Source organism: Fundulus heteroclitus, chromosome 3, assembly GCF_011125445.2.
Source record: "Fundulus heteroclitus isolate FHET01 chromosome 3, MU-UCD_Fhet_4.1, whole genome shotgun sequence".
Lineage (NCBI taxonomy): Eukaryota > Metazoa > Chordata > Actinopteri > Cyprinodontiformes > Fundulidae > Fundulus > Fundulus heteroclitus.
The window spans coordinates 6,012,449-6,029,599 of record NC_046363.1 but is presented as its reverse complement, the minus strand read 5'-3'; the positions used below and the strand labels follow the sequence as shown (position 1 = coordinate 6,029,599).

The following is a 17,151-nucleotide window of genomic DNA, read 5'->3' as shown; positions in this document are numbered from 1 at the left end:
CATGTCAACCCTATGAGTTACAGGACACCAGAACGCTTCCTGTTGGAACTAAAGGAGGAGAGGGACCTCATGCTGGCTCTGGGAATCAGCCACCCTTCAACAAGTGAGTGGTGCAACCCTTATGTGTTGGTTCCAAAAGAAGACGCCACAATATGGTCTTGTATAGACTTCATCAAACAGTCCTAAGAGTCAACATAATTTTGTATCTCCTGAGGATTGTTCGAAATTACAGTCCTGCCATTTAGGCTGCATGGGGGCCCAGCAACAATCCAAGTCAGGTACTAAAGGATCAGGCACCCTGTGGGGGATCAGTATTCACCAGTGTTGTTGTTTCGAGTGGAACCTGGGAAGAGCACGGGGAGCACCTAAGGGACATTCTGGATCGGTTTTGTTCTGCAACTGTAACAAATTATTTTGTGATTAAATCATGTAACACTGATGTATTTGAATTGAAATTGAGTGGCTATATTTGTACAACTTAAGGACTGCCAGCCCTGTGACATTGCAGGCATTGATTGTTTTTAAGAGGAAGACTTCAGTAACCAACACCTGTTTAAATGGCACATTGTCCTGAAGTCTCTAAAGGCTGGTTCAGGGCAGGATTTTAAAATAGTCGGCCAATTTTCAAAGCCCGAGAGACACCACGCGTAACGATAAAAAAATCCTAGATAAAACAGGTTTGGTCGTACAGGATGGTGTCCGGTCAGACGGCGAGCACAACACGGATGTCAGACGGGAAATCTTGTGAAACCTCTCAGGATTAAACACGACTTCAGAGTAAAAAAACATGGACGACGAGGAAAAACAATGGCGATAGTTTGTGGATGGATTTTAACAGAAGAAAACCTAACAAAAAGAGAAGGTGTTGGTTAATGGAGTGGCAACAGTGTGAACGGGGGCCCTATGGTTACTCCACTATGACATGGAGACGAGGTGTCTCCATGTCCACATCACATTTAACAGGCTGCATATTGAATGTTAAATATTCCTGATTTGAGGTTGGAGCGGTCACGGCGTTCTACCGAGTGGACCCGATCACTCTTAACACACCACACATGGCAGGGATATCTCTTCTTAAGATTATCTTACAAGTCACCCCAATAGTCAGGGCCTGTCAGAAGGAGAAGATCGGGGCAAAAATTGGGCTAATTGTCCAGCAGTGTAACCCAGCCTTTACCAGCTACAATTTTCATATCTTAGGTTTGGGTTTGGTAAACAATCCTGAGCGTTGAGCGATTGCGCAGCTACTTATAGAAGCCCGGGTAGACAAGTTGGTAGACTTTTAATTTTATGACTGGTTCAAGTCTCTGTTCAGTCAAGTTTACCTTATTTCCTACAAAGTATATAGCTTTGGTGTATATAGGACAAACATAGGGCATCCAGATAGTCTTAATAAGGAAGTCTTTCAGATGAAAGGTAGATATGAACTGCAGATGGGTGGATGAGGTAGTTTTACGTGTTCTGTGTGTGCTGTGTTCATTTTGCCATCGTTTGAAGAAGAGCCATGCTGGCAGTGATCTGTCCCATTCAATTACTCCCACAGCAAGGCTAATTATGAGCATCAGCAGCATTTACACACTCACTGCAGGAGAGAGCTTTAACTAGTCAGAGAGAGAGCTGCAGTTCTCAGTCACTGGCAAATGGAGGAGAGTGTCTAACAAAACAAAAAGACAACAGTGGGAGGGTTCAAACGGTCTTTTGGGTGAAGCATCGGAAAGCTGACATTATTCGTCACAAAACGTAAACTCTAAAAAGCCTGTTGTGAAAAATGAAGATTTGAGTATTTAAAACAATACCCATCATGTCCTTTTGCAAAACAATATGATAATTTAAAGTAAGTGCTTACTTAACATTCTTTAGGCTTGTTTCAACATTAGCTGTGGCCAAGACTGTGAGATACCCTACCTCTGCATGTCTGTACCACCAAGAGCAGTCATACAAATGTCTTTCAAAAACTAATCGCTTTTCCCTGCCGTTTCACTGACTATGACATGACAGACAGTTTTTAGAAACCTTAATTAGAATATATCGATAATATATAAATATCAGTAGATGTAAAAAATATTGTTACGAAATCTTAAGTCCATATCACCCAGCTCCTAATGTCTGAATACGACTATTGGGATGGGTGATATGGTCTTTCAATTTTATCACCCTATATTCTGGTAATGATAAAAGTGATGATAAAATACTATTACCATCTTCTTGTAGTCTTTTTAGGTAAATTTGAAGCTGTGATTTCATGTCAATTATAGTCCCATTAATACAAATACGGTCTTTAAAAACACATTTAATAATGTAACATGTATTAAAACAAAGCTTGAAATATATTTTATCAGGACACAAGCTGCATAAAGAAATGTGACCGTCATCACTAAACTGCACACAATAGAACTAATTATATTTTTGAATTTATTGTTGCCCTGAAGAAACCAACAGTGGAGAAAATAGCTACAATAACAATTCTGACAATACCTGCAGTTTTTGGAAATTTCAGACATTACTAATTGGAATTAATCGTTGTTGAGAAAAACAAAACAAATTCCCATCATGAAATGAAATATTTCACGATAATGATAAAAAGATACGATAAATGCCCAGCCCTAATGTCTATAACAACCTGGAAACCTACACTCCTCAAATATGGTATTGTTATGAGATCTAGCTGTCGAACCTTCCTTCTGAAACTTTTATCAGCGTGCATGATCAAGCTGCATAATATGGCTCTATTTTAACCTTTTCAGACAACTTTAAAATTTAATGCAAAGAGAAAACATTTCTTTTAAGCGAGTCTTGTTTTTGCAGAGGCGGGTGACTTTGAAAGAAGAAAGCCAGCCGGCTTGGTGAAACGAGGGAATTGATAGACACAAGGCTAGATAAGTTCAGTTTGCTCTCTTGAGAGAGAAGGATAAATCTAATGGTCCTGGCCTTTAACTAAATTTGCACTTTGGCAATGATGAATACTGATGTCTATCTAATTAGCAAACACAGACTCCTGCTTCTTCTTTTGAATTACACCTACAATAAGGAGGAAAACTTTTCTCAGTAAATTGCAGTTATATATTAGCAAATATCAAACAAACACAGATAAATTCTTATTTTCTATAATTTGAGCAGATAAGCCTAGCAAAAAGCCTGACATGAATCATTACGCTCAGTACTTTTGTCTTTGCAAACGTTTTGACATTGTAATGGGAAGTAGGCAGAAGGTTGATGTCATTAGGCTGCAGAGGGAAGTGATAGGTAGAGGTATGAATCACTGCCGTCTGGAGGAGCAGAAGGAACTTAAGGCTAGGGTAAAGTTAAGGGAAAAAGTTCACTTACATTTTCAGAACTCGTTTTTTTAACCTCCTGCAACTGACTTGAAAAGTCAGCTGCTGCTAGCTTAGGTCTAAAGCTTTTATAGAAGTACCAACAGGGATTACTGTATATTTTGGACCATAAAGTACACCGGATTATAAGGCACACTAAATATTCTTCCCAAGTGTGTAATATCACTCTGCCCCTTCACGTACACAGCTCTCTCCTGAGAGAGAGAGAGAGCTATCTGTCTCTGTCAGGAGGACAGAGTAGTTGGACTACACTGCCCTGTTTCTAACCTAAGACCAGAATAAACATAACTTTTATATAGAATTAACTTACTAGGTTTATTGTTGCCTAAAGGCTCCCACATACTCGGGCGTACTGTGCGCTTGGTAAACTCCGCGCTGATTCTCCACGGATGTTTTCCCCTTCATAGTCGACCGTACTGTTGCTATTGTTATTTCTTGTGGCAAATTCCTTTAATTGCCACACTTTCTGCCAGTGGGACGAAGAGGTGGAATGAATGGTAAAATGTGTGATTAGCTAGCTGAGCACCTAGAGCCGTTTCTTTTCCAGCAGACTCCCACCTGTCAGTGAGAACAGAGAGGGACTGTGATGCTGCGCGTCCTTGTGACCGCCTGCTTGGAGCAGCTCAGAGTATCAAGCTCGCTGTCACATATAAAACAGTTTGATGTAAAGACTTTTTGCCTCTGAGAAGTTTGTAGAGTGACACCACGTACGTGGTTGTAAAACTTGAGCATACCTGTATCATAGAGACGAATAAAGCAATAAAGGTAATATTGATAAATGATTACACTAACAACCAGACATGAACTGTGTCCCTGCTCTTGCCAGCTATCTAACACTATTTTCCCACAGTAGTTTCTGTTTTATCTGCTCACCTTCACCTAATGTTGACATACACAACACTTTATCTAGGCATCCATTCATTCGTCCGTCCGTCCTCAAAAGCCCCATCTGTGTGCTTTCATTTACCTTTACTTTGCTCCTGATAGTTAGTGATTTCCCCAGTAAAGTACAAACAAAAGATGATTCTATTCTACTCTATTCTTCTCGATGAGGCAATAAAGGTAACCACTGCATTGACATGGGACATTTTACGAATAATAATTATTTTGAACGGTTTAATGCTACACTTTTGGCATCTATTGATATTTTTTTGGAATTTGTACATATATGAAGTAATCTTAGGCCCTGTTTAAAAAACAACTATCCATTGAAAACAGGATTGTTGTTCTGTTTCTGTTAACACATCTCACATGACAACGTTTTAATTATGGTCTCCATGCACACAATACTAGGAGAAACGTTAACAACTGTGTAACATCCCTATCACACCACTAGTGGGCAGTGTATTCTTTAAAACTCAACAACATGTGTATGTGTATAAACACTCCCTGCTTAAAGGTGCATTCACATCAAACACGAATGTGTCCGGCCGAGTGACAGATTTACATGATATCCCTATGCACAGGTGCAACACCGGAGCGATGTGACGCTAAGCGAGGCTACAGAGGCAATTCCAGCAATGCAAAACGCGTGACTTTGGTGATTAACGCGATGCCAGACACAAAACCTGCAATGAATGCGAAGCGACAGTTGTTGGAGTTGACAGATCTGAACTTTTGTGTCTTGTTGCGCTATGCCAGCCAATCAGGAACCAGATGTGGCTGTGACGTGGTTCGAAGGACTGCAGCAGAGACGAAGCAGTTTTCATTCAACATGGAATAAAAGCTGATAATAGCGATCTGCAGTCTGCCTGAGTTGTTTGACCCAACCAATTATTACTACTGAGACAAGTCCAGAACGTCCAAGCTTGAAGAAAAGTGAGTGAGGAGGCTGGAGTGGCAGTTAAGTGAAAGTATCACTAGATAGCCTCATTGTACTGCCATTTATGACTTGTCGCCTGCTGTGCAATTGCTGTTGCCCGCCATGCGAGCGGCCGGCGATAATGTCAGGCGATGACAGCATGCAAAAGTGGTGAACTTTGGCGCCGTTTGTGTTCAATGTGAACGCACCTTAAAAAGGCCCCACCACTAAGTCATACTGAGCATGTGCTTCCCCATACAGGCAGATTAGTTTTTTTTCTGTGTATACGACAAAGTAGACCAAGATGTGTTCAAAATGTTACACTCTGGAACCCGTTTTCAAATTGTTCTCTTTTCAAAGAAAACACTCACTATTGTGGTGTAGACGAACACTTGAAATGCAACAAAACTTTTCATTTTTATCCCCCAAAAAAGTAGCGTACGCAGGGCTTTTTCTCTATCTGCACCTTACTGCTCAACCTTAAAAGCTATAATTACATATAACTATAAAAACATTGCATGGCTAACAGCGCAGCGGCAAAGACAGAGTTTAGAGGGAAATATAGGTTCTACATCATCAAAATGTTTCATTACAGCTCAGAGACATTTCAATGCTAGAGAAAAGTGAGGTATAGCATGACTTGTGCCCCAGAAGCCACGGGGAAGGAAGACTCACGTCCAATACCATGTCTTTGAGATCTCCCTCTCACTTTCCTGGGGCGTAGCAGCATTTCCTGTTCTTAAAATACCTGCAGAGGCTCACATGCTCAGACTAAGGCTGTGTTATGCTTACATTTGCAGAACTGTTGGATAGCTGTCACTGTTTTAACCAATGTTGTAGTTACTACATGTGTCTGTGTACCCTAAACTTCAAACAAATGAAAGTGGAGCTTCTCCTGTACCGTCCACAGCTGGTTAAGTATGCTGTATTATCTTTCACAGAGACACTCACCTGTACAATCTCCAACATCTCAGATTTACTGATGTACCCGTTCCCGTCCAGGTCGTACATACTGAAGGCCCACTTCAGCTTCTGCTCAAGCTTGCCACGTGATGTCACACTTAAAGCGATGATAAACTCCCTAAAATCTATCGTCCCATCCCCGTTAGCATCGAATGTGCGAAAGACGTGCTCCGCAAACTTTGAAGCATCTCCATACGGAAAGAAGTTGCCGTAAATCTTCTTGAACTCCTCCATGGACAGGTTCCCACTGGGGCAGTCTCTCAGGAAGCCCTTATACCACTCCTGGATCTCGTGCTCGGTGAAGTCGGTGCTCTCCAGTAGGTCCTGCATCACCTCAGGACGGAGCTTGCTGTTCTGCTTCCCCATGTCTGTCTGTCCTGTCAGTAACACTCAGCTCACTGCTGGGAGACACAGAGGAAAAAAGGGGTTGATCTGTGCACTTATACACGTCAAGATGCTTAGTTTTTATTTCAGAGGTACAGCTCAAATTTCCTACATTCTTATTACAAACTGAATTTGACAAGTGTGTTATGCAGGTCTCAAAGTGAGAAAACAAAAGGAGATTTTGTAGAACAAGTATGTGTGTCATTTTCGATGCTCTTCTGTGCTAAACAGTGCATGTATTGTATATTGGGATCAAGAATGTGGGATTCTCAGTGTTTCGCTGCTTTGGGATTGGCGCTGTCAGTTTCTGGGATCTCACGTTATTTAAAAATTTTTTTTAATCATACTTAAGTATCAACTGAGCATCTTGAATATTTTAATGCTCCACGAGGGGCCCGATTCTTAAGTACACTGACTTAACTTAAAAATAGTTTTCCTTTGATATTGTGTTTTACTACACAAACGTTCGATAATTCAATTCAATGCAATTCAATTTTATTTATGTAGCGCCAATTCACGAAACATGTCATCTCAAGGCACTTTCCAAAGTCAAATTCAATCAGATTATACAGATTGGTCAAAAAGTTTCCTGTCTAAGGGAACCCAGTTGATTGCATCAAGTCTAGACAAGCAGCATTCACTCCTGGAGAAGCGTAGAGCTACAGGGAGAGTCGTCTGCATTGTACATGGCTTTGCAGCAATCCCTCATACTGAGCAAGCATAAAGCGACAGTGGAAAGAAAAACTCCCTATTAACGGGAAGGAAATAACGTGGCACAAATTGATTATTAATGACTAATTAGGAGTTTTATTTTTTTTGTTCCTAACCTCGGTTATTATTTCGCGGCCTTCAAATGCTCCCTGTTGCAGCATTCTAAGAGCTTTTATCTGCAGCTTTTGACTGTTCACAAATCATTTTGGACAACTAGAATGAGAAGAGGTGTGTGAAGGTGGGACATCCAGTATAAGGGTTTTCAGTTTTCTTTTTGGTTTAGTCAAATAAAACCCCAATTTTTATGTCAACATCACATGTAAATAAGTAACAAAGTGTTACCTTACCTTGATTAGCTTTACAAGGTATGAACCCAAAAGGAAAGCACCTCAACAACACCTTCACTAGGACTAAAAAAAGAGCTCTTCTCTTTATAAGATCAGGGATCATTCCATGAAGAGCAGATCTGTGTACTCTGCGTAAACATAGCACCATATGCACAGCATGCCTTTAACAACCCCATAAAATCTCTCAATACACACAAAGCTAGGCTGTCATGCAGAAGAAGGAAAACGTGGTGTCATCAAATGTTACACAAGATGAGTTGTTTAAATAAGAACCTTCAGATTCATAAATTCCTGAGAAACAGTTTCTACCCATCCAGGAATTGCCCACAGTATCAGTGTTTGCAGTGCAGCTCTTTGTGAACCGGATAAAGTTCATAATCCCCATTTGAACTTTTTATACTCAATTCATTAGTTCCTGCTAAATTCTAAATACAATATTTACATATTGTATTATATTTATACAGAAAACCCCTAGTATTATCTTCAGCTTTCACTTTATACGTTTTGTGTTAGATAATACTGTATATTCTTCAGTGATGGTATCAAGGTGTTTGTACCTGTAATACTTTATCAGTTGGTTTTGCTGTTCTTTTTATATCTCTCTTTGCAGGTGAAGAAGCAGACAGAGTATGTTGCATTGCTCTATCACTATCCTCTCCTCTTTCTCTTTCACCTTTTCTCCCTTTCAGAATTTTGTCTCATCTGTTTCTTTCCCACAAAAACAATTTAACTGGGAACGAAGCGACAATGCATTACTAAGGGGTCTAGTGGGATGCCCTATTAAGTTTCTACAGGTTGAGAGAGCAGATATTACAGGATCAGCTGAATATTACAGCCGTACATCTCAAGGAGCAAACCTCATTAAGTACCGTCTATCAAAATAACTTCTCCCGCTAGAAACTGTACACTGTTTCATTATCAAGTGAGCTTTACAGTTACATCGTGGCCAAAAATTTCCAAGCAGTTAACACGTCCATGAAAACGTTTTAAATCTATATTTTGTCATATTTGCTTTTTGGTGACCACAGCCGAGTTTGACATGTAACGAGAGACAACAGAGACGGACAGACAGAAAGTTGTTCTTTTGCGATAATAGTGACTAGAGGCATGCTGGCGATGACATGAGTCCTTTTTCCCCTCTGCTAACATAAACAGGAAGTGCCTGGTCTTAAAGAGATTGCACTCCCATAATGCTTGTAGCTTTCTGTACAATATACGTTCATGCTTGCAATTAGGAGAGTCAGAACGTGACACGCTTAATAACGGACCTCTTTATTTTGCAGACATCTAAATGTTAAAGATTGTATGCAATCTGCTTGAAACCATTCCTGGGCCTTCTCAAAGTCTGAGGAAATGAGTCACTTGTGTCCACAAAAGCACAGTGAATTAAAGGTTGCACCCAGAAACCATAGGAAATGAAAACGACTGCGCTCAAGTACTCATTCACACCCCTTTGCTTCAGTGGCTGCTGCAATCTGACTTTGTGAGAAAATATGAGAGTCATAGGTGATGATAGAAACAGCCACACACAAGTCATAGCAAGGTTCAACCAAGGTGAGCCACCTTAACTAAACTCAAAATGAAGTAATCAATGACTAATCTTTGTGCTTGTTTATAAGTCTTGTAATAATTTTTCTAATAATATTATGGTGTAAATAATCAACATGTTTTATGCCCTTTTTCATCAAAATCCTTTCAAGAAAAGGGTCTCCAGCTCTGCAGATTCACTTCATGGCTGAGGCAGAAATCCTGCATCCCAGTCTGACTGTCATTTACCTCGTCAGAAATGAAGCATTTCAACACTGTATATGATTGTACCTTGCTGCTCTGCCATGTTGTTTCTTTGGCTACGCAAAAAAAAAAAAAAACTTTACAGTGAGACACTTGTAGGTCTGTCTTTCGTATTTTTTTATCTGCTTTTTTGTGTGCTACAAGCAGAGATATGTACAAGCAAATGATTCCAAATCCAAATCAATAGTGAAGTATTTTGCCCTAAATCCAAGTCAAATCTCAGGTCTCTAATTTCTGAAATAAACATTTTCTCATCAAATCCATAACATCTGCTACACACTTCATGGCTGTCCATTAGGATTCCAATTCTGCACTGTTTGTCCTCAGGCCTAAATTACTGCTGAAATGACTCACAGAAGGCTTGGAAGAAAGTACTGTGATGAGATGCAGGTTTTGACCCATGAATGCTAAGTATGACCCAAAGAACCCAGTCAAGGACAGGGGTGGAAACATTATGTTTGAAGTTGTTTTTCTGTTAAGTATTCAAGATCATTTCACAGCATTAAGTGGCCATTGGACAGGGTAGTGCGCCATAAAATCGCAATCCTCTTCTTTTAGCCGGAATATTGAAGATGTCCAAATTGGTCTATATGATAATAATAATTTCTTGCTGTCAAGAAATGGAGATGTTACCAAGTAATTTTTCCAAGTTCAAGCCAGGTCTTGTCACTGAGGTGCAAGTCTACGTCAAGTCTCATTGTACTGTGGCGGTGATCTACTCCAATGATTGAAATAAACATTTTGCCATGAAAGCCATGAGATCCGGTGCACCTCTAAGCCTGCATTGCTGTAGGTTAGGATTCCAAACATGCACTTTGTCGTTAAGTCGAAACTACCACATAATAATTCTCCATACATTTCTAAAATGTTTATAAACATTTATATCTGAATCTTTGAACATTTAATTATGAAAGCAAAAACCCCTCCAAAAAACAGTTACCGTCATATTGTATAAAATGGAATATTAAATCTTCAAATAGAAATTTGAAGATTTAATATTCTTAAAATTTAAAAAATCTTAACAATAATATAAGACTCTTTTATGAATATTTCAGTATTTGTTGAAATATTCTCTCTCTCTCTCTCTCTCTCTATATATATATATATATATATATATATATGTATATATATATATATATATATATATATATATATATATATATATATATATATATATATTTATTTATTTAAAATCTGAATTGTGGTCAGAACCCGCAATGAATCTCGCAGAAATTTACTCTGGCCCAGTTTGTGTTACGTGCCAACGAATGTAAGCAGCACTATTTTGTTCCGATATAAATATATGTCCAGAGTGGTTAGCTGGCTGTTGTTTTCTAGAATAATGGAGTCTACGGGGCTTGTTGCAGCTTTGAGGTTTCTTTTTTTTTTAAGCACCGTGGTTCAGTGAGACAAGCTAATGTTGCGCTCCATTTGTCCTCAATAGTCAAACTTTCAAACCTCAGAGTTAGATATTTAACCTGGAAAAACATGAGATGGTTAAGTGTTTGAGCTGTCAGCGTACCACAAATACACCACAATCTAAGCAGTTAGCTTAGTAAAATAATAGGGTAGTTAAGCTAGAACGACCTGTTTTGTCTGTGTACGTATGCTGCTGGTTGGTGGTGGTGATGTCAGGGTGTGTGTGTGTTTAAAGCAGGACTTGTCTCTCAGATGTGTGCTGTATCTAAAAGACTGACAGGAGCTGACATTAAAACGAACATGCAATGCTGAGTGGCGGGACGTGATTCTACGTCCTTTAAGGCTGACGCACGCTGTGAAGTGCTGGATTCACCTTAGCAGTTGCAATGATGCTTTTACAAGCTCTTTCAATAAAAGTCAATAAAATGTTGTTGTTTTTTTGCAACTGGAAATATTTTCAAACATGCATGCTCAGTATGAGGCATTGCTGCAAAGGCCATACCACAATCCATGTGACAGTCCACTGTCGCTACATGAATGCTCAAGACGAGGGATTGCTGCAAAGTCAACAACACAGTAGAACGACTGTCTACTGTGGCTACATGCTCATCCAGGAAGAGAGAATGCGGTAAGGCGGTGACCCGATGCAATCTGCTGGGTTTCCTTGGATAGAAAAACTTTAAACCAGTCTGAATAAAAACTTGACTGCACTTTCTGATAAATAGGATCAAATTGGAATGTATGTATTATCTTGGGCCTGCATTGGTGCATTTCCATGCAGCAAGAAGGTCCTGGATTCAAAACACGGGCCTGGGGTCTTTCTGCATAGAGTTTGCATGTCCTCCCTGTGTAAGCACGAGTTCTCTGCCTGTACGTCCTCCCAGAGTCTAACAGTATGAATGTTAGGTAGGCCTGGGTGATAAACCGAACATTTCTGACAATAACCGACGTCATTTTGCCCAGCATTACACAGTTTGTAACGTTTCTACTAATGTCTTGTGCACAAAGATCGTAATTAAAACATTATCATGTGTTGACTGAAATGGAACAACAATCCTGTTTTTAATGGCTCTATGTTGTATAAACAGGGTCTAAGATCATAGGGGGGGCCTTTCTTTTTGCATAGTGCTATGAGATGACATGCAAATCAATTTTTAACGGTTTTAAGGACGGGTTTTTCATTGATATTTTGTTTCTCCATGTAAAATTGAAACTACCATAAGCATCTGAAATCATTCTCTTTTGTTGTAAATGAGCAGAGTTACAAATCCAGAAATCAAATCCCTTTTCCCCACCAGAGGTGATCTACTCCAGGAGCTGAAACAACTCTGTTTAAAGTCAAAAACCAGACACCAACATTTATTTTACAGGGTTACTGTTTCATTATTTTTAAGGTTATTCATTATTTTAGTTTTACTCCTTTAGTCATTATTTATGTTGGATAATGAAATACGATTTAAAGTCTTTCCTGAAAGAGTGACCTTTCTCATCTCCATCAATAGTATTTACTAAAACAAGATCCGAAAGCTTAACAGATGTAGCCACTACGAAGTAATGTGTGAAAGATAATTACACCCAGAAATGAAGATTTAAAGGCAAAGTCTACACTAAATTAGCTTTGGCTAAGGGAGTGCTTGTTAACGTGCAATTTAATAATTGCAGAATAGATCACTTCACTGTATATGCTTTGAGACAACATTTACTGAGAATTGGCATGGTATAAGTAAACTGAACTGTATTGTATAATTCAGAACAAAGTCATAGTCTTCATAGCATACCCCATCGGTCAGACAATAAAGACATTTGTACAACAGGTCAAATGTTTGAAAGCAAGATCAAGTTTGTGCAAAAATCTATTTCATCGGTATACAATGGAACAAAACACATTTTACAATTACCCCAGGTCCTTCTTTAAAGCAGTAGCACCAGCTTAAATCGAATGAAACATTTAAATCACAGAGTTATCTGATTTAAATAGGAACACAAGCCCTGCCTGGCTTGGATTCAGATTTTCATCTTAACAATCTAACCCATCAGTTTAGCAGCAGATACTTTTCAGTCACTTCCTCCGCAGAGACACTTGGGTTTTACGTAAACCCCAAGGGTCTCTCTAAGATGAAAGGCTGAGATTGTGATAATGCTGTATGAATATCACAAAGATGAGTCCGATGAACTAAAAGTACAGAACCATAAGGACTGGGAGAGGTAAAATTACAGACAATACATGTCAAACATAATGTGTATCTCATACATGCCTCTTGTGTTCCTTAATCATGTCTTTGTTTTTACGTGTTCCTGCTCTGGAAATGCCCTCCTAGATCTCAACAAATCGTTTTGCTTTTTTTCCCTCTCTCTGTACCATTCATCAATGCCTCATTGCTCTCTTGCACTCCTGCTTACATCTTCCATACTCTTTATCATCTGATTTAATTCTGCCTACACATGACAGTCTCTCTCTCTCTCTCTCTCTGTCTCTCTCGCTCTGTGCAGTTACCATAGCAACATTTGGCAAAATCTCACAGCCATTGATAAGCTTTCTGGCTGAGAGCTCTGCATGAACATTCGAATGGGGGCATATGCACAAACACACGCAACTTTTTTTATAATACGGCAGCACAATCACTGCCTGTGCAGTCTGTGTGTGTGTTCGTGCATGTGTGTGTGTTTGTGTGTGTGTGTATGTGTGTGCGTGCGTGCATACGTGTGGTTAGCTACGTGGGTGTAGGAATTTCAGGTGAGAAACAAGTAGACAGATGTGATCCACTGGTATAAAAATTAAAGATGAGAAGCAGCCAATCACGTACAATCAACGCTGTTTGCTATCAGTGCTGAATTGCTCACTATGAAGTTCAAATAAAAACAGTGATGTCACACACAGACAGGATGTGTTTCAAGACTGATCCCGGTCTCTTCCAAGTCAATGAGTCACCGTCAAATGGAAGTACTTCGTTCTAAACAAGAACGCTGCGAACTTTGGTGCAAAGTACTCAGTACATGGATGTAAAGCAGCTGTTGCAAAGGCCAAAAGACGACTGAAATTCAAGCTGCAAAAGGAACAGAATAGGAAAAAGAATCTCAGCGGGTAAGACTGGTAAAATAATATACTGTATGTGGTATTTATAAGCCTACAATCCCACTATAGATAGAACATTTAAGAAATGTCTGTGGCTGCCACCACAACTGTGATCTGTAGGACAACTGAAAAGTGAATTTTTAAATAGTCATTTCAATGTCCAAAATAAACCATATCAAATGCAGATGGTTTGATACATAAGCATCACGTTCAGGGGTCAGCAACCTTTACAATCCAAAGAGCCACTTTTCAATCAGACATTTTTTTCCCTTAGTTGTAAAACCTACAAGACCATAAAATGTAAAAATACCGTATTGTGGTTAAAATATTCTAATTTCTATTCATTTAGCTCCTAAAACAAGTACAGCAAATGCTTACAAAAAGACTCAGAATCCATTTTAAAATCCATTTTAAAATTAGAAGGGCCCATCATTCTTTGTACATTATTGTCATTCCGTTGTGAATATTTTTTATATATTATATAATATTTATTTTAAGATACTGCATCAAAACACAAATTAGGTAATGCATTTCCACTAATTTACATTTACAAACACTGTTGAGTTCTATATTATTTAAGTTATTGATAGACAATGTCGCTCTGGAAACATGTGCCAAGAGCCACGTTGTTCCAGAGCCCCAGGTAGGTGACCCATAGTCTAGTTTATAGTGACAAACTTGATGTAAATGACTGCTACTACCACAAGATCACGGTAATAAATAAACTTCAAGGCCCAATGGATTCTAATGCACTGCTGCAAATACAAGATCACGGTCTTTGGATTTTGGGTCTTTGTGTCAACGGGTCATTAAAAAACACATTCAAAGCTCTTTTGTCAAATTTATTGCAACTGAAGCAGTCAGAACAGTGTCAGTGTACAAGTCTAACCCCAGAATGCACTTCGAGAGCAGAGTATTTAATTTAAAATTCATCCACTTACTGTTTATGTCAGACAGAAATACTTTCTCTACAAGACCAGATACAATTCAACAATATTGGAAGTTTTCACAAAGTTGAAGAAATTGTGTTTGATTATGAATCCATGAACATGCTTCCTCATTTTTTGGTGCTGGAGACTCCAAAACATGTTTTGCACCTGCCTGTTCCAGCGGGAGATGTCTGAGCCGCAGACACTATGCGTTTAGTGAGGTGGTAACCTCTGTTTTTGAATCTTCATTTCAACCTGTTTTGACTGTTGGAGATTCGCTCCACCTCTAAAACCATTAACTGCTCAAATGATCCCTTATTAAGATAATCGTGATTTATTCTTGTTTATGTCGGCATTTTCTTTACTGTGTCTTAAACCTTTAGTTGTCACCATCACCTCATAATTACTTGATTCAATGTAAGACAGCCATCCATCCATCCATCCATCCATCCATCCATCCATCCATCCATCCATCCATCCATCCATCCATCCATCCATCCATCCATCCATCCATCCGACCTTCTTTACTGTGAGGCAACAGTGGTAATCCCTGCTTTGTTTTGTCTTTCTATATCAAGAGGTATGTTGTCTTGTGAATTCCAATAATATTTTTTACATGAAATGCTCATTCACACTACAAACTATTTGTATAACATTATTTAATCTGTAAGAAAGGCTGCAGATTCAAACTAAGCCCTCTGTCCTGGCTGTAGACCCTGTGGTACCCATCCAACCTTGGGCTGAACTTCCTGGATCCTCATAGTTGGATTCAAAGAGCCTCCAGCTACAGGTTCTTGATTCCAGCTGTGCCTTAATCCCATCAGACAGAACAGACGGATCCAGCCCAAATCACACAGATGCAGTAAGGATTTATATGTCCTGCAGCTATGATACAGAACCTATGATCAAAGGTTTAAATTAGGTAGCAGTGCTTCAATATGGAAGTATATCTTGTACCTATAAAAATACATTTTATTAAACACCATCTGGTTTCATTCAGCTCAACATACTGAGAGCTCATGTACAAAATGTAGAGCCGGACCAACTGAAAATCCACAGAGATCAAGAACAGACGTTCTCTTAAAGTGATCAGCTTGTAGTTTATTTATAAACTAAAATGTGCTTAAAACAACCTTCACACATCATGAGTCAGAAAACGGAGATATGCAACTGGATGTGCATGAAAGAGAGTAGATGAGAAAGAAGTTTTACAGATTAGCAAATGGAGGACAAACATGAGCAAAGTTTTTTTTCTTAAGCCTTAGTACCCTAAAAGATAGGGCAACAGAGGGGGAGGAGAGAGAAAGGGAAACATGACAGTGGAAATAATAAAAGTACTAGTGAAAGGATTACGTCTCTACCTGCATCCTACAGGGTCTGTTCCCTCTCATCCAGTCCCAGTTGATGAATGACAAATCATACTACTGAGTGAAAATGAGTCGCTCAAGCTGTTCCTTTTGCTTTGGCTGATTAGCAACAAAGGAGCAAGCACCTATGGAAAAAAAGACACTTTAAAGCTTCAGTGACAAGTCTCAACCAATACCCATTCTGCAACATTCCTCAGCTTCAAAGACAATCGCAAATTTAGAAACCTCTCCCATCCCAACTTCCTGACGGGGCTCTGGCATCGGGGGAAACCACTGAGACAGATGCTGGCGAGCATCCAGACAGAAGCTGGAACCAGGGTGACAGAAAAAGGGGGTGGATGAGTTTGTATGAGTTGGACCGAAGCCAAACTTTCCAGGATCCCAACCTTTGTTCCTTCCCTCTTTACGCTCACAGGCAGTCCTCTTCTTGCAGAAGAAAACCACATGTGAGCGCACGAGTTCGTTTCCTTGAAATCAGCAGCGAACCTGACGCAGACCGCGTTTGAACTCTTGTCACATCGATTGTCACCGCTTGCTGGTTGGTTAGCTTGATGCTGCCCACAGTGGGTATTTTCAGCCCTAACACTTTTAAATGGCCTCCTTAGCCCTCATTAGGTTGCTATAGTAACCGACTTGATAGAAGGAGGTAGAGAAGGCAACCACATGAAGTGCTTATTGATTCAGGGGAAAAAGAGCGAACTGCTGAGACACCTAGATGGCAAAGTTTTTCCAAGTCCATTTAATACTTAACTTAAGGCTTATGCAGTCTGTCTGTGTCCAACAGCGTGAAATATCTCTAGAGTTTACAGATAAATATTAAACAACAGCAGATTATCCACTCAGGCTTGAGCCGATCTTATTCAAAGACAAACCTTGTTTACAGAAAGTCAAGAAAAAAATTCTAATCCACAAGAAACAGCCTTCACTCGAAATATAATTGCTTTGGAATCATTATTAAAAAGACCAGAGTATACAAAAGACTTGACATTTAAATTTCTTAATGAACTGGTTTCTGGAAGTTGCACAAAGCAATG

General features: G+C 39.4%; 1 protein-coding gene across 4 annotated transcripts in view; it reads right to left on the bottom strand.

The window, feature by feature from the left end:
• The window catches only part of LOC110369139 (neurocalcin-delta A), a 94,367-nt gene that overhangs the window by 18,448 nt on the left and 58,768 nt on the right, over positions 1-17,151 (bottom strand). For 2 of the 4 annotated variants that reach the window (XM_036129077.1, XM_036129072.1), the window contains exon 2: positions 6,085-6,497. In XM_036129077.1, the coding sequence (XP_035984970.1) occupies positions 6,085-6,462 (378 nt within the window). In that variant the 5' untranslated portion in view covers positions 6,463-6,497. The remainder of the gene's footprint in view (positions 1-6,084; positions 6,498-17,151) is intronic. The other 2 variants (XM_036129080.1, XM_036129075.1) reach the window with 1 other exon arrangement.